Source organism: Rattus rattus, chromosome 12 (assembly GCF_011064425.1).
Source record: "Rattus rattus isolate New Zealand chromosome 12, Rrattus_CSIRO_v1, whole genome shotgun sequence".
In the NCBI taxonomy this organism is placed as follows: Eukaryota; Metazoa; Chordata; class Mammalia; order Rodentia; family Muridae; genus Rattus; species Rattus rattus.
Genome location: NC_046165.1, coordinates 81,653,351 through 81,679,616, shown reverse-complemented (window position 1 = coordinate 81,679,616; position 26,266 = coordinate 81,653,351). Strand labels below are relative to the sequence as shown.

Here is a 26,266-nt window from a genome sequence, read left to right as displayed (position 1 = left end):
AATATTTTTCCTGCACGTATCCATTGCCAAAACCAAAATCATGCCAAAACCAGAACAAGAAAAACAAGTTTTCTTTCTTGTTTCATCACTTGTGTCCATTACTTGAGTCCAGTCCTTCTTCGTCCTCTCAGACTCTTGCTCTCTTTCCTTTGCTGCTGGGCACTCTGTGTTTTCTTCATCTTCAACTTCCTTGCATAGCTCCTGGTGATCAGCTTTCTCCTTTGCAGAAGGCAGGGAGTTAAGGAAGGGATCTCTTTAAATGTTCCAAGGACTCGGCTGCCCATCAAGGAAGCAAACTCCTCGCCAGCAGGTGACGCCAGCTTGCACAGCAGCAAAGCAACCCCCGATCCTGGTGTTTCTGTCCATAGAGGAAATATTACTGCTGCGCTCTGTATGCAGTGCATGCAGCAGACCCAGATGGAAATTGAAAAGTAGTAGACGTCATCTGTGTTTTGACTACATGACAAACATCTATACCCAGATCGGCTCCCTCCCTTTTAACCTGGATTAAGAAAAACTGCTTTCATTTTCCCACAACAGACTAAGGACGGCTTTTCTTTGAAAAGGTGAGCTAATTGTAACCATTCCCTGTGGATTTCAGACCTGCCTCTGCCTAGATCAGGCCATTTTGTTGCAACATTGTGTCTCTTCCTGTAAACTATTTCCCTAAGCACGCTGGCAGCCTGCCCTGCCATGCTTTATCGATAAGAGCTAGCTTGAAAGCAAGGCATCCAGATTATTAGCAGAGTGTAAATCACGGCCAAGCAAAGCACTACCCAGATTCACCCTACCCCACAACCCAACCAGCACAGCCCCACCCCACAAAGTGGCACTGAACACCTACTTAACTCATACCTAATCAACATCGCCAAAACCAACATCTGAGGGCGAATCACACGGGTGAGGTCAGTCACCAGCCTCTGAAGTTGACCCTGTCCTATAAACACCCTGCACCTGATAACTCTACCACTCCTGTGTGGACTCCTGGGATCTCAGAGGCACAATAGAGATGTGCCCTACTTGCCTGAGGTTACCTCAGCCAACAGCTCAATTTGCCTTAGTCTCAGGATGAAGAAATTAATGTCCTTGTAAGTAACAACCCCCAGTGTCCCTGCACAGGTGAGGGGCAGGGACTCTGGGTCATAACCCACCTATTGCTGCCTCCCGGATGGGTTGCTTCTGATTGGATAATCAGAGTGGTTGGCGACATTCTGATTTGTACAACCATGATGCTTTCAAATACTAGCTCGCTTATCTAATCACTTGAGAATAGGTTAGCAACTCAGTGGTCCAAGCTGAGCAGCATGAGTAATTCCCTTCTGTGTCCCGGCACCTCCTAGAAGCCGGGTGTGTTCGCACCTCATAGTCCAGGGGACTCGGTATGCAGGGGCATACAGAAGAGGCAAGTGGATCCCAGGGCTTTGTTGGCCAGCCAGTTAAAGAGATCTGTGAACTCTGAGACCGAGGAAGATAGCCAAAGTCAAACTCTGCCCTACAAACACACACACACACACACACACACACACACACACACACACACACACTCATGCCCAAGAAACATGCTGGCTTAGTACCTCACTGCATTTGAAATGATATTTTGAAAAGCAACTCGAACAATCAATACATATTCACTCCAATGCCACAGTGAGCACCCCGGGATGTGGTCTTAGTCTTTAAACACAGCTGTCCGTCTTCTGTCGACATTGCTGACAACGCTCTAAATACTTCAGGGAGAAAGAGAAGCCATTCGCTGTGATAATACGCAAAACTCTGCATCTTTCCCGTGCCTTGGAGGTTGAAAGAAACGAGGGCCTGATGAGGACCAGCTAGCTATTCATTTATGCAGCCTGACAGTGCTCCTCTCTGTCTTCTTCGGTTTCCTTGACCACTGCTCCCCCTTCCTAATCCCCTCCTCATTAAAAATGCCTCCATCAGAACAGAAATGAAGAGAACAGAGATGCTGAGTAAACGCAAGGGAATATGATGAGAACTTCATTCGTCTCCAATTCCTGAAATCAGGTGCACTTTAGCTAAGGGGGAGCTGTGTATGCAGTTGATAGAAGGGACGGACTCTGAGAGGGAGCAGTTCTCCATCTCTCTTCCTCCCCTTCCCCATCCCCTATGCTGACAAAGGAGATGTTGATTCCGGGGTTGACAGAGGCGTGAGGGTTTGCACGAGAAACTGGAGTGCTGGCGAGGAAAGCTGCAGAGAAGCACACTGCCCAGATTTGTCCCGACTCTGCATGTCACCTTTAATGCCCGGCCATCACCACAGGAGGAATAGCACACTGCACGGTGACTCAGTGTGAGGAATGTACTGGGGCTCTGCAGACAGGCTCACCACAGGCAGAAAGAGAAAAGGACGGGAAAGGAAGAAAGAAGGGAAGAAATCCACGACCAGCAAAGTCAGATGAGCCAGGGAAATGGGATTCCCAGCCTAGGTTATCCAAGAGCCAGGTAAAGCCAGTGTTTCCTTCCTACCGTGAGCAGACACCGGCAAACGTCCACCCAAGGAGAAGCACACAAGAATGTCTGTGACTTGAAGCAGGAAAGAACTGACTTACTCCTTAGGGATGTTTTCAGCAATGAAATACTACATAGCTCTTAAAAGGACTGTGCTAATATAGGAGGTAAATAATGTTTTTTTTTTTTTTTGCTAACTTGCAAATGAATAAGCAATAATATTACTTGTACAAAAATCATCTTTGTGTTCCTACATTTCTGACGTAAATCTGCCGAAACAGCTTCCTATTGTTGAGGAGCAGTGAAAACAGTTTAGATGTAGCCGAAACGCTCTGGAAAAGAACATTTTCATAAATTAGGAACAGAATTCTACTTCGAGGGGAAAAAAAACCCTAATACCCACATTCCCTACGCTGAGGAGATACTCACACACTCCTGGTTAGTCCCATCCAATCAGAAACTAAATCGCAGACCAAGGAACAGAGAGACAAGAGTCCACAGAAACTAGAGGCCTCAGTCAGTCTCCACAGGACAGCATGTGTCAGGCGAACGTTTCTGATGCCAGCCTCGCCTCCTGCCCAGTGCCTTGGTTTCCTTCATAGATTCCTGGACACTGGGTCTCTTGCCCCACACCAGCCTGGAGGCATTTTCAGTCAATCTAACCCAACAGCTAACATTACTCACGTGTCCTTTTTCTGCTTCAGTTTTCCACACTGGGCTGAGATGTCTATCCATCTATCAACAGAGCCACCCTCCACTGGGTTACCGACTCTTCAACTCAAAAGGCTACGGACAAAGCAATGAGCTTGCCATCCTGACCACACAGTGTCCCGAGCTCCTCATACCCTGACACCACCAACCCCACTAAAAGTCTTGAAGTTCAAGAGGACCTCCCCAGTCACCAGGAGCTGGTGCTGGGTGCTGGGTGTCTGAACTCAGTTCCTAATGCTTGCACAACAAACACCTCACCAAATAAACCATCTCCTCGGCTCCCAAGTTACAGATTTCATAAGAAGAGTTAAGAAATGAGATAACCAGGATGATGGTGGAGCCATAGGCTTAAAGGGTCATGCCTAATAAAACCTAAAACATGTTCGTGTGATAACTGAGCAGAGCCCATCAACTACACAACCTAGTCACCCGGTACTGCATTCCCAGTACACTCCACTAATAACGCCACTTGACGGATTTGAGGGCAGTTGTTTTCTGTTTTATAAACTCGTGTCACTGATCTCTCGGCGCTGCAAACATGCTAACATCAGGACTGTGTCTGATGAGAACTACACAGAGAGTCCGAAAGCACAAGCAAGTGGGGGGCCACTGGAATCAGATCCCAAGAACCAATACAGACATGGGGCATGCTGGTGATACCCGCTTGTAATCCCAGCTCAAAGGCAGGTCCGAGAGCTTGCTAGCCAGCAGCTAGCACAGTCTAGTCAATGAGCCTGGGGCAAAGTAGAGACAGATTGTGTCAAAGGAGGGAGACACAGTTCCCAAAGATGACACCCAAGCTATCGCTGGTCCATGGACACGCACCCACTCATGCAAACTAACACACACCCACATAGAAAATGGTGTTTGTTGAAGTCCTGATGCTCAGCTAGCTGGTATGTAGCATGTACAATGTTCTGAGCTCAGTGCCCAGAGCTGAGAGGCTGTATCTGCTGCTCCTGAACTAACGGGCTGGACAAAAAAAGAAACTACATGCCCCCAATCGCAATGGAACCTCATTACAGAAAACCACTCCATGCTTGACATCACTTAGTAAATAGTGGTGTGATCACCAGTGGTCAGAGGACACACCTGGGTGGCACATGGCCCTATAAAGCAGAAAAGGAAGCAGTACCCTCAAAGTTCGGTGAAATCCTCCACTTTCCTACCACAGTAGTTACTGAAGGCAAGGGAAAGGAGACGGTCCCAGACAACATCAGAAAAAAGAGATTCCACCCAGCCCTGCTGGTCCTAGGGCTCTCTCCAGTCCTATACTTCCAGATCCGTGAGCACCACTACCATGGGCCTATTCAACAGTGCTGTGGACATAACACCTTTGAAACCACACTTTAGGTTTTTTGGGCTTTTTTAATCGGCTAGCTCAGCCACCAAGGCAACAGGACCCAAGGCTGCCCCAGCTCCCCCACACAGCTCTCCCATGTTCCCAGCCATATCGTCTCATCCACCAGAGTCCAACCCCACAACCCTTACCAAACATGACCTGGTAATTGCATCCCTGATGCCCGCCACCTAAGCAGATAACAACGGCTGTAATTAGCAAGCGTCCCGCTGCCAAGGCAACCGCAGTTCTTCTCTTTCTCACTTTGGATTTTCCAGACTGGAAGTTTTAAATCCCGGATATGTTAAGGGATGGAAAGTGTCTAGTCTACTCAATCAGAGGAATCTATCACCTAATGAAAGCAATTAAAACAGCAATTAGTTAAGAACGCATACTTGCAAAACAAGGGAAGAATTGAATAATAGGAAAATTGAGGAAAGAAAATTGTAAGTATGATTTTGTCTCAAATGCTCAGCGGTTTCACTTAAGTGTTAATGAACATAGGGGTGCGTCTTTCATCCCAGGGCTCAGGAGACAGAGCAGGAGTAACTCTGTGAATTTGAGGTCAGCCTGGCCTACACAGTGAGACTCCTCAACAACACCCCCACAAAGGTGTTAAAATTCCTAACTTTGATCAGTGCCTTACAATTCTTTTTTTTTTTCCCCTGATTGGGAACTACATAGTTCCATGAGACAGGGAGAAATCAGTAGCCGACACATAGTAGGACCACAACAGATGCCGCAGGTATGATGTGGATGGCCCTTTTCCCAAGAATCTCCCACCATGGGTCAAAGAAGAATTTGAAACTTCGTCTTCTCTTTTTCTCCTAAGAATTAAGCTTTATACTGAAAATATGTTTCTGAATATACATGTGTTTCTCTTTTATAGAGCCTTTTTTTTTTCATGTGTATGTGTGTGAGCCTTCGGGAGTTTATGTGTACCACATGCATGCAAGAGCCCTCAGAGGCCAAAATCCCATGGAACTGAAGTAACAGATGTGAGCCACTCCGTGACTGCCAAGACTGAACCTAGACACTCTGCAAGGGCAGCAAGTGCTGAGCCATCTCTTCAGCTCCTAGAGAGAGAGAGAGAGAGATTGTGCAACAGTACACAGCACAGAAAGAAGACGTTGGACATTGGATCCCTTAGAACTAGAACTACAAGCAGCTTTGAGCTGCCTGACATGGGTGGTCGAAACTAAGTCAGGTCCTCTGCAGAATCAGTCCACACTCTTCTCTGAGCATCCCTCCAGCCCCTCTACAGTAACTCACTAAGAAGTCTGCCAGTCACCGAAACCAAGCAGTCAGTCATTAGTTATAACTAGGGGCTGGCATTACAAATGACCTCCACCTAACTACATGAATCTCTCTAATTTTCTAACACGAAATTACTATACTTCAACAATCGGTTATGGAAGGAAGAAGGAAGGAAGGAAGGAAGGAAGGAAGTTAGGAAGAAAGGAAGAAAGGGAAAATGGAGGGAGGGAGGGAGGGAGGGAAGGAAGGAAGAACAGAAGGAACAAAATGTGACATTCCTACAGGAAGACACCAGACATCAAACTCCAAAGTACATGACCTGGGAGTGGCTTGCAAACACGGGGATGGGTAGGTTAGATCTGCTTCTCCAATAATGTTTTTCTAAAAGCCCAGATGCAAAGACGCTGTGGTTGCTGAGAATCTATAAAACGCAAACACAATTCCAAGGCCAACATTCTAAGCTTTGAAGACACGATGGTGAGCAAGGCTTTACATCAAAGCAGGGCTCACTGTGAAGAACGATCACATTTGGAGACACCAACCACAAAGAATTATTTTTCGGACAGAAAGAAGTAACAAAACTGAACTTTACTCAAAAGTCCAATGTTCTGTCGGAAGCACTGGTCTTCATAGTTAAACACAAATGAAATTGCTTCTTATTGATTTTAATTTAGGTTTAGAACACCTGCTGTCCAATAATGCTGAGAACAGAAAGAGAATGCACAGGGCGAGATATGGATAGGAGCAAAGCTCTAGAGGCAACCTGATACTCTGCTGACCTCCATTCCACGCAGAAGCTAAAACAAGGATCAGGCATGACGCACAGCCCTGCTTCAGTCTCACCCTCTAGGGCCTCCTACCATCATGGACTCATTCTATTCATTTTAATTCAAGCTGGAAATGTTGCTCACTGAAGTCTTCCTTTGTACCTTGCAAATTCTTAGAATTCTCATGCACGGATGAAATCCAGAGAAGCATTTACAGTGAAGCGTTATCAGCATATTTCCCCAGAGAGGATGTCTGTCCATGTTACCAAGAAAAAAAAAATCCTTGGCCTCTTTAGAAACTGAAAATGGATGAACTTGGGACTCCAATGCTAGGAACCAGAGGCACTAGGAAAGGACTTCACTAGGCAGGAGACAGTTCCTACTCCCTGCATATCTACCTGTCCTCTCATGGCCTTCCAGCTAACATCCGGACCCTTGCTGAGTAACGGCCAAAATCAATGCTGGGTCCAAGTGGGCTGAAAAGAGTCACTGAAAGGAGTGTGCCCATCTCCTCCAGTCACCTGTCAACCCAGCCTCACACAGGGGGAAGCTTCCCAACCGAGAGAGATGATGGATCTCACATCATCTGGCTCAAATACTGGAGCCTAGAGAAGAAACTGGTGACCAGCAAACCCTAGTCTTTATACTACCCTCCTTCAAGAGTGCAGAGAGCCTCCTGGTCAAAAGAGGAGCCTATGTAAGCCCTGAAAGAATTCATACTCAGAGAGTAACCAAAATGCAAAAACGATATATGTAGTCACTGAACTGATTATCTATATCAATGTCTATATCATGTGTATACTATATATATGATATATATACATATGTATACATATAAATCAATATGTATATATAAAACTTGTATATGTATATGTCATATATATCATGCATATACATATATACCATATATATATAATGTGATACATTTCAGATAATTATGTATTAGATATCTCAGTGACTATATATAGTATATACACTACACATACACACACACACATAGTGTGGAGACTCTATGCAAATACTATGGCATTTTATATACTAGGCCTGTGTGTGTGTGTGTGTGTGTGTGTGTGTGTGTGTGTGTGTGTGTGTGTGTGTGGATGAGTATGCAGTTTGCAATGACAAGCACATACCTGCTAGGGACCAGTGCTTGTTTACAATACTCTTAATTATGCTTACACCAACTGACGGAGTCTGGACTATGACCCTATGAGCCAATCTTATCAGTGAAGAAATCTGTAACAAAAGATACAGCCCTAGTCCATGAAAGCTAGCAGCTACTCAAGTCTTGTTCTGAAGATCGCTGGGACAGTTATAAGAGCCTTTCAAGGTGCTTCTTCACGGCTGTGGGTGCCAATGAAGTCAGTGAAGCCAGCATCCGCTGCCATGCATCCTGATACCTGCAGTGAGCATGTGCAAGGAGGGCACCCAAAACCTAATCACTGTGTTGCATGAAGAAGCCGCTAAGACACACGGCAGGCAAGGGTCCACATCCTGAAGCCCTGTGTCTCAGCCCTGTAACTCGGCCGCTCTAAGGAAGGTCAGCCACCTCCCATTACTACCTCTGCTCACCAGCTCCCTACCTCCTGTGCACATAGGAAATACCAGCCAGGCTTTAGAGTGTTTACAAACCACTCTCTCCTGGGGAGGTATCTGTGTGGTTAAAATTGATTATCAGCTTGACAGAAGCTTGAATTGCGGAAGCGATAAACCTTTGGCCATCTGTGATTCTCGAATCAGTTCCCTGTGGAAGGAAGACGAAGGCACCCTTGCAGAAGCCTTCCAGCATCAGCATCTCTCTCGGTTCCCTGACTGGATATGGCGTGATCAGCTCCCTCGTGCTCTTGCCGACAGGACACCCTTGCCATGACGGACTATACCCTTGAGCTGTGAGTTAAACCCTTCCTTCCTTCCCTTAGTTGCCTTTGTCAAATATTTCAATCACTGAACCAAGAACAGCAACTAACACAGTACCATATTTTATTTCTCTTCAGTCCCTGAACACCTAGTCTGAGTCAGACCTCATTTCTAAGAAAACAACATCAACAACAACAAAACATTACTTTCATTGCATTTACACAATTGGAGGAAATAACCTCAACTTTACATATATACAGGAAAACAGTTACGTGGAGACTATATACAAACACTATGCCACTTTATTTAAGAGACTTCCACATCTGTGCCTTCTGATGTCCTTGTGAGTACAGGACCCGGTCTCCAGTAGGTACAGGAAAAAGAGGGCCACAAGTAGAATGGGCTGCATAGAACACACTGTTTCAAAGACCCATTGGGTTAGCATGTGCTGGAGACAGAAAGCAAACATATCCTATGCTTGGAGCTGAGAGATCTCCACTTGCAGTTGTTTAAAAGAGAATGTTCACCGTGAATTTTAACCTTGGGCCTCAGTTGGGGGCACTGTTTTAGAAGGTTATAGGACGCTTATGGTTGCTGGAGGAAATCCATCACTAGGCTAGGCAGCCTGGCCAGCAGAGCAAACCCGGGGGTCCCTCAGACTCCACCGCCCAGAACTGGAATTACAAGCTTGTTTAACACAGGCTCTAGGGACTGAACACAGATCCTCCTACTATGTGACACTTACCCATTGAGCTCTGTTCTCAGCCTGGCAACATAACACTTTAATGAGATGTTGTATTAACATGTATTTCATACTGAAGTACACCTCAGATCAAGGTGTACATTCCCAGCAGTCACTTGAGATTAGTGGCCACTGTACCAGGTGGAACAGCTCAAGTGGATTCACAGGAAATTATCCAAAACCACCAGAAGGGACCTTTAGGAAGACAAAGTCACATTCAGGAAACAAACACAGGATTGTTTGATGGCATCAAAAAAAAAAAAAAATGGGTATGTGCCAAAACACCAAGAATGTGTATCCTACCTTATAGAAGGGAATTCCTCAAGCTCCCGGCACTCCCTCCAATTCCCTTTTATAAAAATAACACCCACCGAAGGACCGATCAAATTCTGAGAGATAGGCTACCATAAAGGCTGATAAAGGTATTCACACTAAGCACAAGATACTCCACCAGGCATAAACAGAGGAGCGGAATCCACTAAGTCAGTCACGGGTTTTAAAAACTGCAGTCACTCAGCCCATACTTAACACTTAACTTAAATGGCTACGACTTCAAAGAGGCGTCACTGCAGAATACAAAACAGTCCTATAAGAACCATAATCTGACGCAAAACCTCTGGGCTTTGAAGAAAGGGAAAACAGGTGAGTAATTTTAGATTCCCTAAGCCTCCCTCTATCAGCCAATCTCACCAATTAGAGTATGATGTAACTGCCATCAAGAGATTGGATTCCTTGTTCCCAAATAAACAAACCTGAGTCAAATATGAAACCAATGAAATTTCATGGACCAGGAAATCCTAAAAATTGCCCATGTGTATATGTGTATGTATGTGTGTGTATGTGTGCGTGTGAATATATATATATATATATATATATATATATATATATATATATATATATATAACAAGGGTATAAAAGCCAACTGGCTATGCTTGTCTTTATTCTGCTGTTTTTGAAGGTTGGATGTGTCTTAGCATAGCACAGGGATGGCACAAAAGTCCTCTCCTGTGCCTCATTCAGGCTTACGGAGCAAATAGCTCTATGATTGATTAGCAATGTCTGCCGCTACTACAGGAATGGGAACCCTGAGACAAATACCAGCCCCTGACCCCTGTGTAGAAAGAAGCCATTAGGTGCTGTGTTCCTTTCAATGAGTCTGTCCTATGCACCCTGAGGACATGATGGGCCCCCTATTTACCACAGAGCTATCTTGCAACCTGAAAGCACCCTCCTCATGTTGATAATTTCAGGCATACATTGGCATAGTATACTGAGTGTATTAAGTAGGAAGAAAGCCCTGTTCTTACAGACCTGTCCTTCAAGCTGATGATAAAACAGAGCAACTCAAGCCTTAGCAGCTGCTATGGTTGGAGGCTAAGATTCCCTCTGAGGTGCCATGTGCTAAAGGTTAGGTCACTCCTAAGCTTTTCCTTACTTTTAAGGTGACAGTGTCTAAGATACGTGATCACAGCAAAAAAATCATGACAAATTTTGGCCAAGAGAAAGATGTCCCTCTGTCTACTTGCTGCTGTACAAGAAAGGCAGAGCGGAGCCTGGAATCATCCAGAAAGCCAGCTCCTCAGCCGTTTTGTCAGCCCTGGGGTCTTTGCTCTCCCTGAACTCCAGCTCACACTCCGCTCCACAGAGCCGTATAGCATTAATTGAGAGCACACTTAGGCAAGCGTTTGTTTCACAAGTGTGATGGTTGGTGGTGACTATTGACTTGGCCTGATGCTAAACGTTCGGGAGATTAGGAAGTAGAGCTCTGGGCATGACTGTGAGGAATCTGTCCTAATCCATAGATCAATCCATTGATGGATTCACAATATGATGACATCACTGGGAGGTGGCACCAGTCAAAACACCGGGTAGTCTACAGTGTGTGAGAGTTGTCCGGGCCTCTTCCTGTATGCTCCTGCCATGTGCCTTTAGTGCTTTGCTTCCTGGCTATCACAGTTTGAGCCATTCTGTTCTGCCACACCATCTGGTCTATAGGGCTGGGCTGCTCTGAAACTGTGAGCTGAAATAAGTCATTTCTCCCAGAAGCTCTTCGTGATAGGTATTTGGTGAGAGTGAAGACGAGCTCGTTGATACAGTAAGTCCGGAGCAACAGCTCTAACAGGCAGGGCTTTTTAGAATATTCAAACACACAGCTCTTCTCTGGCCATTGGCGGCCGTGTCTCACTTGACTCTTCTGAGGAATCTAGAAGGTTGAAACCCATTGTTTCCATTTGAAAGGTAAGAAAAACCAATAAAGGCAAGTCACTGGGCAAAGACAGTGAGGGATGACGCTGAATACAAGCATTTGCCACTGCCCTCTCAGCCCCTTAGCACCCTGCTCAAAGGCCAGCAAGCATTTAAGAACTCTCTCCACAGCCTCCTTCGTTCATGTGGTAAGAGCACCGGTACATCAGCTAGGTCTTTCTAGGAATCAATTTTTCCTCCATTTTTACATCAAGAGCAAAAGCAAAGATTTCAAGCAGCTACTTCCTATCCAGTAAGAAACTTCACTAACGGAAAAGTTGAGCTTCTGTAAATCACAACCTAAAGAAAATATGTGCAGAGAAACCTCTAAGGCCAACCTACCCACCTCTTATTATGGTGACTAATTTCAGTGGCTTCTTACAAATTGGCCAATTGAGAAAATGAGGGACTGATGCTTATAACTCTCCACTAATGGCCTTTATCCACACGCAAGTAAAAGAAAATAGCTTTAGAAAAGAAAACACAGGGAAGTGATGTGAAATAAAATGGGGCCGGCATCTGGCGTGTTCTAGAAACCTCGATCTCTGCCCACACACACACTTGCTGTCACCATGACGCACTGGTCAATGCAAGCCACAGGCAAGGTACTAAACACGGTGGCCAGCTAGCACCTGTCACTGAGGGAAAGGTCAGCTGTGACAAGCCCTTCTCCTGGACAGCCTGCCCAAAGCCATTTCCAGACAACAGATGAACTCCATGTCTGCATTCCATCAGCTACTGCTGATGACCACTACTGCTACTGACCACACATCCCTTCTCCTAAAACAACCAAAGGGAAATGACAGGGCCAAGTTCTGACTAATCCTAAAACCAAGGGCATTCTTGACACACTGACCACTAGTTGGAGAGAATTTATTTCACAAAAAAAAATAATGGGAGAGAGGGATTGGTAGCAGTACACATACCATCACATGACCCTGCTGCTCCAAACATGTATCTGGCTTAGACACCCTGGGGGCCAGCAAAAGAACAAAAGAAGGTACAATCTCTCTCCATCTGTCTCTCTCTCCCCCTTTCCCCCTCTCTCTCTTCCTCCTTCCCTTCCCCCTCCCTTCCTATCTCTTCCTCTCCAAGTTCTCGCTCTATACCGCAGGCTGGCCTAGAACTTGTAATCCTATTCTCTGGACTTACGGTGTCCGTCATCCCAACCAGCTAGCATTCCCTATTAAAGATGGATGCCAACCACCGTGACATTTGCCCTCAGAATCCTGTTAGCAAATGTAAACTTGGGTAATGCCAACTCCTCAGAAGATAAACAAATGTGAGGTTTCTGGGCACACAAAGCTATTGGAGAGCGTTAAATGCCCTGGGGCCCTGTCGGAATCTACTCCCTCTTCTTCACCCTGTGAGCCCTCAACTATAATAGCTGCCACTCTACACTGAGGACACAGCAGAGGGGAAGAGAGATGTGGCCCTCAGGAGCATCTCAGCAAGTCCCTCCCACCTCCCCTCTGTCAATTGAAAGCTGCCCGCAACCTCACTACGAAGTTCAGGCTTCCGAATCTTGGTCTTGATTTCAGGCTGAAGAGGGCACGTGATGTGCAAGCGAGAGGACTGAGTTCCATACCAGCACCCATGTGAAGAGGGAAAAAAAGAGCTGGGAGCATGCTGTTTGGGAAAGAGTAGGAATAACTGAAGCTCGCTGGCTGGTAGTGTCTCTCCAGATTCCACGAGCGTCTCTGTCTCATGGGAATGAAGCAGGCAGTGATAGAGCAGGACATCCCATGGCTTCCGCTGGCCTCCACGAAGGCATACATACATACATACATACATACATACATACATACATGCATACATACATACACACGCAGCAGGCACACGTGGATACACACTCACATGCACACACGTACACACACACCTACGTGAACGCAAAGCAAGGTCTGATTGTTATCACTATAAATCCATTTACCAAGTACTGGAGAGGGCAGAGGTAAGTATGAAAAAATGAAGTGCCAAGCAGCAGGCTAACATTGTATCTCTCATGCTTATCTATCAGACCTTACCACACTGACCATGGCCTTCGTGAACCGCCCCCTCCAAATCATCCCACAGTTAGGTAGGTAGAGGAAAGCGGCAAAGGTGTTAGATTGAGAAACCAAATGAGATTTTCTCCAATCCCTGGTTTTAGCTGATCAAGCCCACAGTTACTTAAAGTCTCCAATAGAAGTCACCACACTACCGTGAGATATTCGGAGAGCAGGACATATTTGAAGCCAAAAAGGGGGGTGAGGACAACTGTGACAGCTGAGCTAGGCTTCACGTGGCAGACTGACAGGAATGAAGCCACATCAGCAGCAGAGAATGCACGTTCAAAAACACACGTGTGTGCAAGTGCACACAAGCAGTCCAAGCAATGCAAAACCCTACACAGCTTGAAATAAAAACCGTCCCTCGGTGAGCGTTCACCCACACCATAGCAGCAAACACCCCGAGAGGCCAGCCTAGTCTTGTAAATAACCACTGTGGGCCAGGTGTGTGCCCCATCCCTAGGGGGCAGCCTCTGGGTGTTGCCAAGCAAGAATAAGGACTCCTGGCTACTTTTATCTCCCCGGTTCTAATGAGTAACCCTTTCGTGGGAAGCTGCTGCATGGGCAGGAACTTGCAGCTGATGCATCGCTGTCTCCAAGGTGCTCGCACAACTGCCAAGCAAGCTGTGGGATCCCAGAAGACATGTGCTGACTGAGTAAATGTAAACTATCATTTCTGAAAATTATTTTTAGCTTTTATTTTGTGGATTTTTGCTTTAACTTACTAGTTTGTGTGTAAGGGTGTCTTGGCTGCATGTAAGTCTACGCATGCACGCCTGGTGCCCTCAGAGGCCAGAAGATGACATTGGAGTCCCTAGGACTGAAGTTATACTCATTGTTAGCCACCCTGTGAGGGCTAGGAATCAAACCCAGGTCCTCCAGAAGAGCAGTCAGTCCTCTGACCTGCCCTCTTCTGGCCTCCTCAGGCACTGCATGAATGTGCTAAACAGACATGCATGCAGGCAAAACAGCCATAAAACTTAAAAGCCTCCAAAAACTGTGTTGATATGAGCAAACTTACATCTTTTGAACTGTATTTCAGGATCAATAAGATTGAATGCTTAGTCAAAAATCTAGAGGCCCTGAGGCAAAGAAGTTGGGGCAGGCTAACCTTAGCTATATGATAAGGCTTTATCTCCAAAGAAAATTTGCAGCAGGGGTGTAGCTTGGTTGGGAGAATGCTTACCCAGCATGCTCAGGCCAAGGATTAGATTCCCCCAACCCACATAAATGGGGCACGGTAAGATACTCGTCTAATCCCAGCTCTTAGAGGTAGAGATAGGAGGATCATTAGTTCAAGATCATCCTTGGCTATGTCATGAGGTCAAGGCAAGTTTGGAATATGTAAAGACCTACCTGAAATATTTTTCAATTTAGCGAAATCAATAAACAGCCAAGGAGAGAAGTACTCAGCTCTTACAATCCTGTTTAATTGATTAGTACCAACTCGATAGTAATAGTGATGAAACAATCGAAGAAGGAGTAAGAAATGTAACTTCCTAGAGGATTAAGTAGCAGTCAGGATTCCAAGTCCCTGTGCGCCCTTTTGCACTGAAGTTCAATGGGACTAGTTTCCCTTTCACGGGGTGTTGCTCCACCAGCAGCGGCTGATTCAGTCACAGCAGAAAAGCCGTGGGGCTCACTCAAGCCTCCAGCCTCACCCATTTCCGCCAACCCTCAAGGATGGAGATCAGCTACACAAGGCTCCCCACCAGTACGGATCAGGCTCCGGTTCTGAACAATATCATGAGGTCACGCCCTGGAACAGCTCTGCCCCGCCCACCTCACTGTCAAGTGAGTAACTCACATGCCTGCAGGCAGGACTGGGGATAATGGCCCTCTTGTTCACCACTGTAACAGCAGCCTGTCCCACAGGTGTGTTATCTGGGGTTTTGTTTTGGGGTATGATTGCGCTCGCTCTCTCTCTCTCTCTCTCGCTCTCGCTCTCGCTCTCGCTCTCGCTCTCGCTCTCGCTCTCGCTCTCGCTCTCGCTCTCGCTCTCGCTCTCGCTCTGTGTGTGTGTGTGTGTGTGTGTGTGTGTATGAATGTGTGAGTGTGTGTGTGAATGTGTGTGTGAGTGTTTGTGTAAGGCTGTGTGTCAGTGAATGTATGTGTGTGAGTATGTGTGTGAGTGTGTGTGAGTGTGTGTGTGAATGTGAGTGTGAGTGTGTGTGAGATATCTGGTTTTGGGTGTGCCTGAGTGTATGTGTGTACATCACATACAGAAGGAGCCCTCCTGGGTCAGAGAAGGAGTTGGATTCATTAGAACTCTAGTTACAGGTAGCTGTGAGCTACAGTGTGCACAGTGTGGGTCCGTGAAACGGAATCCGGGTTCTTTGCAAGAGCATTAAGCGCTCGTCATCACTGAGCCAACTCTCCAGCCCTGTAATTATGTTTCTAAAAAAAAAAGGAAAAGCAAAAGGTCATAGATCAGTGATAGAGCGCTTGCCTATCATACACAAGCCGGCAGTTCAGTCCCCAGTACCCGTGGTTGGGAAGGGGTGTGGACACATTTAGAACCATCCCAAGATCCAGGACCCACACACCGTACCGCTCCCTAGGAGAGAACGAGGAAGCAAGAAGAGACCAGAGAGAGAGGATTCCTTTTTTAAAAGACTGGTTTTTTACTGTCTGTAATTATGTACAAGGGGTCAATGCACACTTATATTCAGGTGCTAATGAAGACTTGAAGCCTTGGATCCCCTCGAGCTAGACTTATTACCTACGGTGCGTGCTGGGAACCAAACTCTAACCCTTGGCAGAAGAAGTGTGGGTTTTAACCATTGAGCCATCTCCCCAGCCCCAGGGAGAATACTTATTTCTTTTCAGTATAAGGATTGAACCTAGGACTTCGAGGACGCTAGATAAGAACAGAACACCTCCAGCCCTCTTTATCTTCAGAGCAAGATTCTCACAAAGATTCTGGTGCTCCTGGCTTAGTCTCACCTCACTAGGATTGTAGGCCTGTACTACCAAGCCAGTCCCCTGCCCCAAAGACCACCCCACCTAGAAATATCCTATAGCAAGAAAGCAAACCCAGAACAAGTTTACCAGGCACTGTGCCCCACAGAGTGCAGGATGCATAGGACCCAAGGGTCACAACCCTCCCAAGAAGCCAGTGAACCTTAAAACTGCAAAAGAATCTTAGAAATGGTTTAGCTAAAGATGAGAAAAATAAACTCAAAGACATCAAAGTCTGGGCTGGGGATATGGTGTAGCTGATAGAATTCCCACTTAAAGAGAACCATGGATTCAAGCCCCGACACCACTCACACGCCTAGGGAGAAGATCAGGAGTTCAAGGCTAACTTGGGCTACATGAGATCCTTCCCACCGCCCACAAAGGAAAGGAAAAAAGGAATAAAATAAAGGTCTTGAGTAGGATCCCACAGCTGGTAAGTAGGATCCTTAAAGCTTGTTTTACACTCCAGAAGAAAAAAAAAATCAAGAACCCACATTATCTTCTGCCAAGTCCAACTGACTCCCTCAGCCCTGTTCCTCCAGCGCTGGGTGATTCAGAACCCCCGGCCCACGCCTTGCAATACACAGGATAACGAAAGACACAATAGTCAAAGCCCCAGCTGGTTCCCAAGTTACAAAGAAAGCTGGGTATGCTGGCAAATATCTACAGTGCCAGCATTCACTCCAGAGGCAGGAGGATCACAAGCTTGGGCTGGTTTAAGGCTCCTAAGCAAGATCCAATCTCAACAACAAAACAATCTCAAATTACAAATTATAGCGGTTTGAATAAGATGCCCCCCCCCTTACGTCTAAAAGAGTTCACCTCTCCTGCCTACAGAATAAGACACAGAACTCTCAGCTCCTTCTCTAGCAACATGTCTGCTTACACGACACCATGCTTCCCACCACGACGATGGTCTAACCCCTGAAGGGAAAGCCAGCCCCCAATTAAATGCTTTTTTTTTTTTAAATAAAAGTTGCCATGGTCAATGTACAAACAATAAAATTCTAAGACACAAACCAAGTGATTTTACACTATTTACATAATTTACATTACCACCAGCAAATTCACACACTATGCCCTCCCTAGCCAAATAACTGAAGCCCTATGTCTACTACTCACAACCATGGCGAAGGCAGGAAGCCAAGTGGGTTCCCGTGCAGGACACTCTTAGCTCCTGAGCCCTCTCTAGGCCACTCTCCCAACAATGCTTAAAAAGCTTAAAATGACTGTCTAGAGGGACTGGGAGCATGGATCAGTTGGTCAAGTGCTTGCCTTCCACACCAGAAGACATGAGTCTGATTCCCAGAATTCAACTACACAATGTTCCTGGTTTTACAAGCTTGTGAACTCAGTGTTTGGGAGGTGGAGTCAGGGAGATCCTGAGTCTCCCTGGCCTTGTCTAGAAGGCAAGCTGCAGGCTAAAGAGAGACCTTATCTCAAAAAACAAGGTAGACAAGGACTAAGAAGTAGCACCAAAGGATGACCTCTGACCTCTACTTACCCCTGCACACACACATGGGCAGGGGCCATGCACGGAAGCACACAAACTAACTAACTAAATATTTATGTTTTTAAGTTAGGAAAGATCTTGAAAGCTATTTCCTCACTCCTCTGGACTCTGCTCCTACGCCTAGTAAAATGCTAATGGCTGCGCCCTTCATCCAAAGTCATCTAGATAAATGCACGTATCTGATTTAAAGGAGCTGAAGACTTTATGATGCAGTCAGCATGAGAAGCCAGACAGCTCTCTAGATTCTCACAGTAACTGATAGGAATTCCTCAAAAGTATATACCCACGGCCTGATCCAGCAACCTGCCTCTTAGCTCGTCAGAAACATAGTATCATAGGCCCAAAAATAAGAGCACTTGTCCTATTTTCTCTGAGGAAGTGTTACATATTCCATGAACTGTGCTTTAGTTTCTCCTTTTTCAGTTGTTAGATTTCAGCAGCCAACTGTGTCACTTTGCTACTCCCCCAAAATAGCTCGACTGAGTAGTTTAAAAATCACATTTTGTTGTTTGGCCAGAAAACCACTGCGCTATGCTGACTTCAGCCTTGGGAACTGGAAGGAGAGGGCAGGAGCTGTGGCTGGCAATGCGTCTCCTGCACAGACTGAAGGTCCAAGTCTGTTAAAGTACGACCTGGGTGCAAAAGGAGAGAGCAAATACCCCGATATCACTGCTGGCACCCCCTTAATCCATCCCACTAAACCCCAAAAAGACAGTCACAGAGCAAGAAACACATGCTAAGAGCTCATGGAGGGGTGGAGCAAACGGTTCAGTTGGTGACGTCTGTCTGACACATGACCATGAAGACCTGAGCTTGGATCTCCAGCATCAACATGAAAAGCTTGCCTCAGTGGCACAAGTCTGTAATTCCAATCCTGGTGAAGCCAAATCAGGGGCATCACTGGGGCTTGCCAGCCAGCCAGTCTGGTCAATCAGGTGAGCCCCCAGGTTCACCAAGAGACCCTGTTTCAGATTATAAAGTAGAGAATAATTGAGCCAACACCTAACAGAAGCGTCTGTCCTCTGCATGCTCACAGTGACCCCTCAGGGTGCATGTAAACCACGCCTTGTCGCCAAGGATCAGGAAGATTGAGATCTCAGGCCTGCAGGAAGTTTAGAAAGCAAAGTACGGGACAGAGATCATCTCAGACTTCAGCAGGTGGAATGCATGGCCTTCAGCGTGCCCTGCCTTTTCCTCCTCCTCCTCAGTCATGTTATTAAATAGTCCTCCTTTTCTGGTCCAGTTTCCTCTTTCCAAACACTCCTATCCAAACTCTTTCACATGCATAAAAGGAAAAAAAATGGTTGATTTACTGAGTTATTATTTACTGTGTACAGTGCTACATCCTTAAGCACATCCCGCCCCCACCCCCCAGACACACTTCACAAAGACTTTAGGAGACGGGATACTGACACTCTTCCTTTGCATAAAAGGAGAGAGGGGACTAAGTCAGAGAAGAGGAAAATAACCTACTTATGGTGTCACAGGCTGCACTGGCAGATGGATGTTGGCTCTAGACGACAAATTTCTACCAACTTCCCTATACGCCTGTACAACTCTCAATGGCAATCTAGTTTAGGGAATAAATAATGCTAACACTAATAAATCACTAACAAGTTCCGGGCTCCCTTCTGTGTTGTTAAACCGTTCCGTAGCTCTCACTGAATGACTGACAGGAAGGAAAGGTCTCCAGCAAGGTGAGTTGCCTCCTACACCTGACCCCAAGGACAGCAGTCACAGCCCAGTTTGGAAAGAGAAGGCAGGCGCCTGCAGCATGTGATCAGCCGGTGTCCCTCATCCTTTCAAGATTTTTCCGAATTTTTTTTTTTAAATATTAGTACTATGAAGCACAATCGTCATAAAGCCCTCAAGCTTACACAGGCCCGAAGACATCTTACATCGAGATGATTTTTTTTTTCTGTCAAAACAGCAAACGTTTTGCTACAAATGATTCTAGGTAAAATGGCCCCTCCAAGGCTAGGTGTCCCTAAAGGGCTGGTCAACCCTCTAGCAATACTTAAAGCTGTAACACACAGCCACCATTGAAAAGGATAAGAATCCTTTTCACAGCTGGACATTGTGGTACAGAGGCAGAGGCAGGTGGATCTTTATGAGTCTGTGGCCAACCTGGTCTACATACTACAAGTTCTAGGCCTGAGTTGATACAATGAGACCCCCCCCAAAAAAAAGGTCATTTCCATGGTCTGAATGAACCATGAATCTGTTATATGCACATGCACACAAACACACATGCACACACCAGGATCCATTTATTGTAAGGTAGCTTCGACCCTGCTGTTTTAACTGTGGATGACAGACACACTTCAACTTCTTGACACACATAGTCACCTCCACCTCCCAAGTGCCACCAGGCCTAGCTTATGCATGCTGGGGTCCAACGTCAGCTCCACAAATGCCAGGCCAGTTCTCTAATAACCCAACTACATTCCCAACCCACCTAGGTCTTTTTTGCAAAACGTAATCCATCTATTCTTGCTACAAGATACTTACCTTTTAAAGACATTAATGTTTATCTAGTTCTGAGAGTTTGGAAGCAAAGAATTGAAAAAAAATGAGGGGGAAATAAATACAGGAGTTTGAAACGTGCTTATCTTTTTGAGATTTCTTTTTTCAATGCTAGGAATCAAACTCAAAACCCAAAGCCACAATGACAACCACTTTATGTCCAATACCACATAAATGTAATATCAAAAGTAATGTCAAGTGAAATTGATATCAGGTACTCTTTCACAAAGGGACACTTGATTCTGAGGGCACAGAGAACTGGCATGACTTCTCATGAAGTTCTCAGCCGGCAACATGGTTGCTCTCATGTCTGAAACTAGGAACAAACAGATCTGTCCGGTTTTGTTTTGTTTCATTTTGTTTTATTTGTTTCACTTGCTTTTGCTTTGTTTTGTTCTGTTTTTTTGAGACAGGGTTTCCCTGTGTAACAGAGCCCAGGCTACCTGGATCTCAACTTACAGATCAGACCGGCCTCCAACTCGCAGAGATCCTCCTGCCTCTGCCTCCTGAGCACTGGAGGACTGTGATCTTTAACCCCGCCAATACTTCCTGCAGACCTAAAGAAGCCAACATTGGGAGAAAATGATCCCACTTAGTGCTGAGCCAAGCGCAGTGACCAAAGCCAAATTCCAGGCCTGTGGAGAACTGGCTCTCCTGAGACCAAGTTTTACTCCCTCTACTGCACATGCTACTACCTTGACCTAGATCAAGTGCAGGGGGGAAAATGAGCACAGAAAACTTCTTCCTTGGCTTTGCTTTATTACTAGAAATATATGTCTTTCATTCCTGTACCGACAGAGACAGAATTCTAGAGCCAGTGATAACCACTCAGCACCCAAGAGTGGTCGCCCTGGAAAGCAGGGTAGATCACAGGCTGCCTGGAGAGTATCACAACTATCGATGGAACTTCGATACCCTGAAGTCTTCGTATAAAGCCTCAAGTGATAAACACAGGAGATATGGCCCAAGATGAAAGTGTTGTCACACACCTGTCACCTGCACCTTGCACGACACTGACCACAGGCTACCATTTAAACACTAGACGGAAGAACACAGAATAAAAGCTGCCAAGAATGAAAGCACGCCTTTTTTTTTACCACAGAAGGCACAGGCTACAAGCCAGCCCACCTGCTTGGTTCCATGACCTTTTCTGCACAGACAAGGTTCGGGGATCGGGGCAGGGGGTGCCACACTCCTTCTGTAGCTAAAGAGATGGCCACAGGAAAATGAGAACAGGTAGAAGGGCAGTCCAGGTCTCCGGGGAGCACCAACACTCCTTTCAACAAATTCGTGCATGTAGGTGATTTTAATGTGAACTCAGGGGCAACAGAAATGCTAAATCTGAAGGGTGGTTTGGGTTTTTGGGTTTTTTGTTTGTTTGTTTGTTTTTGTTTTTATTTTTTTGTTTGTTTTGTTTTTTTGTTTTGTTTTGTGGTTTTCTGTTTGGGGTTTGCTTTTTCTTACAGCATTAAATCATCAATACTCCCTGGACAGCTTCATGTAAGAAACGTCGTCTCTGCTTCAGTATCAACAGTGCTACTCAAAGCTCTTCTACTGAACATTCCTTCTTCAGGTCAACCATTCTTCTTTCCAAGATACCCCCTCTATGTTGGAAGTCTCAGGTAGTGCTTCTTGTATCTACCTACGCTCGTTAGTCCGTATGCCAGTTTGTGTTTGTGTTCTGCCATCAGCAATCCTCTCAGCATATAAGCAAAGTCTAGGAGGGGACACGGAAGATTTGATTCCATAATCATGTCAAAAGATGAGGAAGTCTTCTCTCTCATAAGAATCGATTGGGGTGGAATGAGAAGCCTTTCAGATCTCACCCAGCTTTTGAGAGGAAGACTAAGGGCTTCTAAACTCCATTCCTGCCTCTGCCTAAGGAGTCCGGAGCTGGCCACTGAGACACCCAAGTCTCACACACATAGTAAGTGGAGAAGCCTGTTGCTGACTCGTCAGGAGTCACTGGGCATCGGTGGCTCATCTAATCCGGACATGTCCAGGCCAAAAGCAGACAGGCTCCTGCTTCTCAAGTATTCCAACTGCAACCTGTTCGATGTAATGTCATCGTGACACAGAACCTCAAAATCAAAGAGAATTACTCTGAGGGCCGAAAGAAAAAGAATCATTTATGACTCTGTATGAATAGCTAAACAATGCAAAAATAGATTGTTTGGGGGACAAAAGCTAACCCAAGTAATACACTTTACCTGATGTCAAAGGAGGTTCAGTTCCCAATGTCCAGGGATAAAGATCAAATGTTTAAATCAACTACACTCAAATTTTATTTAAAATTATATGTAGACACAGGGCCTGTAACCCCCATCCCCCCCACCCACCCCCGCACACTCGAAAGCAAGAGGGAGGATCAAGGGTTCAAGTTCTCAGTCTAGCTCAGGTTAGAGCCCCCCTCCCCTCACATACTGTCTTGGAGGTTGAGAGTCTGGATTAAAAACACTGACAACCGTTTAGACTTGGGGAGAAAATGTCTAAGAATCCACTAAGTTCCCCCATGTTTCCCCCATACTAATGGTTTAGATTTAGAAAAGTACAGTGTCCGCTGTCATGTTTGATAATACTTCCCCTCAGACATCATTGGTAGTACCAGCTGTGGCAGGGATCCCACACTCCCAGCGCTGTTCCGAGCTATAACCCTGCTTCCGACCGACCGCTGGAAAGCACCCAATCCCTAGCTGCTTCCAAAGGCCTCCCTAAACCACAGTAACTGAATTCTGAACAGGAGCTACGGGCGGGGGCTCACAGGCAGCTGAGAAGTCGGTGGGATTCTGAAAACAAACAAAAAATAACCAGTACGAGATTTTGGTTAAGAACTCACAAGGAGGAACCTAATTGCAAACCAAAAGCTGAAATGGTTAGCTAAAATGCGTTTCTAAAGCTATGGCAGTAAAAAGCGCTGGATCCCAAAGCGACAACGGTCCTCAAGGGTTTTCCAGCCGACCACGGGCGGCAGCATTGAGCCGTGGGCACCGCCTAGCGCCAGATGTCGCAGACCCTCAGCCTGGGCACCTGGACGCCTGCGCCCCGACCCCTCGGTGTGCAGGTGGTTGAGCCGTTCTAATGGAGGCACAAGCTAGACGAGTGGCTCTGGGGCGCCCCCTGGGGTCCAGCGGCACCTCACCACCCTCGGGAAACCTGAAGGCAGCATAGCATCTCCCAGGGCTGTGACATTTTAACTTTGCCTGATTCCAAAAGCTGTCTTCCCTGTGCCTCTAACAAATACCCCTCCGCTCCCGGTGGAGGCTACCTGCTAGTTACTTCGAAACCTGAACAGGGACGGAAAATGAGGAAAACTGAAACAAGGAGGCAACCCTATCGGTCCCATACTAGGCTGCAAGCCTCAGACACCAGAGGGAAGAAAATCATTGTAGAAACACTGGCTACAGCCCGGGGAGGTCAGTCAGAAATGGAATTGGAAATGTCTATTTTGCAAGGCTGCTTCCCACCCCCTTTATGAAAAAGTGACCCTTACTAGGCTCAACCCCAGGTACACCCGAGCGCACTCAGCTTGGCAAGTCCCTGACAAGGGAGGTTGGGAGAGGGGAGAGGTCTAGTCAAAGGCAATGATTAAAAACAAATGCTACCCAATGGTCTCTAAGGGAGAAGGGTGCTGATTCTCAGAGGATGTGCTCCTCAGCGTCTACTTCCATAGAGACAGGACCCTAGTGGGTAAACCCCAGGCCTCCTAGTGAGTAGGCACGCGCACCCTCGCCGAGCTCTGTTGACAGCACCAGAGACAGGAGGATGCACCGAGGAAAAGGAGCCGAAAAACCGCAGTGTTTTGCCCTCTGTCGCTCGCAACCACCCTCAAACCTTGAAAAAGGGGATCACTCGCTGCCAGTCCCCTTAGAGAGGATCCCCGGGAACAGTGAGGGTCCTCGAGCTTGGCTCCTGGGTACACGACAGGGTTGGGGGTACCCGCTGCACCAAAACTCCGCGCTCTGGTAGCCAAGAACACAAGCTGCTATTAACCAAGGAAAACGGAAACAGTGTGGCACGTTTCTTTTTTTCTTGATTAGAATAACCGCCGCCTCCAATATTCCAGAACAGGCAGATGAGAAAGCAGAAAAACCGGGTGTCCTGTCCTTAGGAGATCGAGGAAAGAAAAGCAAATCGCGCCCTCTCCCACCTCTTTCCCTGAGCCAGGAGAGAGGACGTGGCCTTCACCCACTGAGAAGGAGCTGGGCAGCTTAAGCGAGGCTTGAGCTGCAACCCTCCGACTCTGCAAGAGAAGAGGAAGGCGGCTGGCCTATGCCCTCACGAAGTGGGGAGGGTGTGGGCTGAAGGCTGGAAGTGGAGGGTGGCCGAGCTGCACACCGCTACGTGCAATGATTTAGGATTGTCGAGTGGCCAATATTGTTCCAGCCTTAACCTGGCTAGAAAATGAGCGGGTCTGGGTCTGGGTCTGGCAGGCACACTCAGCCTGCAAAAGGGCAAAGATGAAGGAGGGAGGGCGCGCCAGACAGAAAAAAAAAACTGCCCGGACGCCAGAAGCTACCCAGCTGTCGACCCGCGCTCTGCACTTGGACCCAGGCAGCCCAGCCCAGAAGAGTGATACAGAAAGGGGCCTCGAGCCCAGTGAGTCAGGGATCTAGCCAAAAACTCCCTGCTCCCTGCCCTCCCGAGTCTCCCAGGCCCCTCGCGTCCTGGGGGCTGCCTCCCGTTTGCACTGAGGCGTAGCCTGCACCTCAGCCCGGAGCAAGGCTGTTTCAAAGGAGGCGGCCCCGGCGACTAGAACGCGGGCTGCTCCCCACATCCTAACTGCTCTGCAGCCAGCCTCCGCCTTCCATCCCCAAACATCGCCTTCCCCCCCTACAAAGGGTCGGAGGGATGCAAAGTGAGCCACGGTTATGAGCTCCTTCTATCCCCGCAGAAGCAACGAGAGCACCCCCAGATTACTCAAACCAACAGAGCATCCTTCCCACAGCCAATCTCCCCAGACATCCTGCAACTCTAGCCCTCCGGATCAGCTCTGTATCAGCAAAGCAAGTCGCCTCCCCCCTTCCGCCCTCCCCGACTCCAGATGCTTCAAGCTTCCCAAGCCACAGTCAGAGCACATCTGAGTCCCCGATCCTCCTTTCCAGCCCGCCACTGCTTCTGCCCTCTCAGACCATCAGCCTCCTACAACAGTGCCGGAGCCAATGAAGCAGAGCTCTCTTTCCTCCTCCGTAGCCCGGCCCCCCTTCACCCTCTCCGCGGTCCCTAGACTGGCGCCCAAGCTCCGCGCCCCGGCGACAACTCCGCATACCCCGCGCGCGGGCTGGAGCCGCGTCCCATCGGCGGCCCGCACTCACCCGGGAAGCACACCACATAATGGAGCACAGAACTGGTGACTTTCAGGAACAAAATCCACCAACACGGTTCCAGTAACCTCCGCATGTCCGAAAACGCACATCGAAAAGAGAAAGGCAGGGGGGGTAAACTTGTTGAATAAGTTCTTGCTTCCGAGCGAGGCTCCGCTAAGCCTGGAGGCTTTCTCGGCTCGCCCGCCACACGGCCCCCAACACACACTCGGCGACTGGTCCCGCAGGAATCCGGGAAGCTGCCAGAGCTCCCGGAAAAAAACCTCAAAAAGTGACCGGGAATGCAAAGCCACGCTAGGGACGATCCTCTCGGAGGAGAAGGGCTCCTTTTCGCTCAGAGACGATCCAGCCGATAGGGCAGGGCGAAGAGAAGGCGCACGGCGGCACTGCCCGGGGCCCGGAGCAGGCAGGGACCGCGGGTGGCGGCGGCTAGGAGCGGAAGAGCCCCAAGTTGAGTCGGCAGCGCAGCGCAGCCCAAGAACCGGCGGGCGACGGAGGGGCTGTGCGCGGCGCGGCG

At 47.3% G+C, this 26,266-nt stretch overlaps 1 protein-coding gene across 2 annotated transcripts in view; it reads right to left on the bottom strand.

Moving 5' to 3' along the window:
- Positions 1 to 26,062, bottom strand: part of Ptprg (protein tyrosine phosphatase receptor type G) — a 671,028-nt gene extending 644,966 nt beyond the window's left edge. The window contains exon 1 of one of the 2 annotated variants that reach the window (XM_032918016.1): positions 25,741 to 26,062. In XM_032918016.1, the coding sequence (XP_032773907.1) occupies positions 25,741 to 25,825 (85 nt within the window). In that variant the 5' untranslated portion in view covers positions 25,826 to 26,062. The remainder of the gene's footprint in view (positions 1 to 25,740) is intronic. The other variant, XM_032918017.1, reaches the window with a different exon arrangement.
- Positions 26,063 to 26,266: the final 204 nt, after the last annotated feature.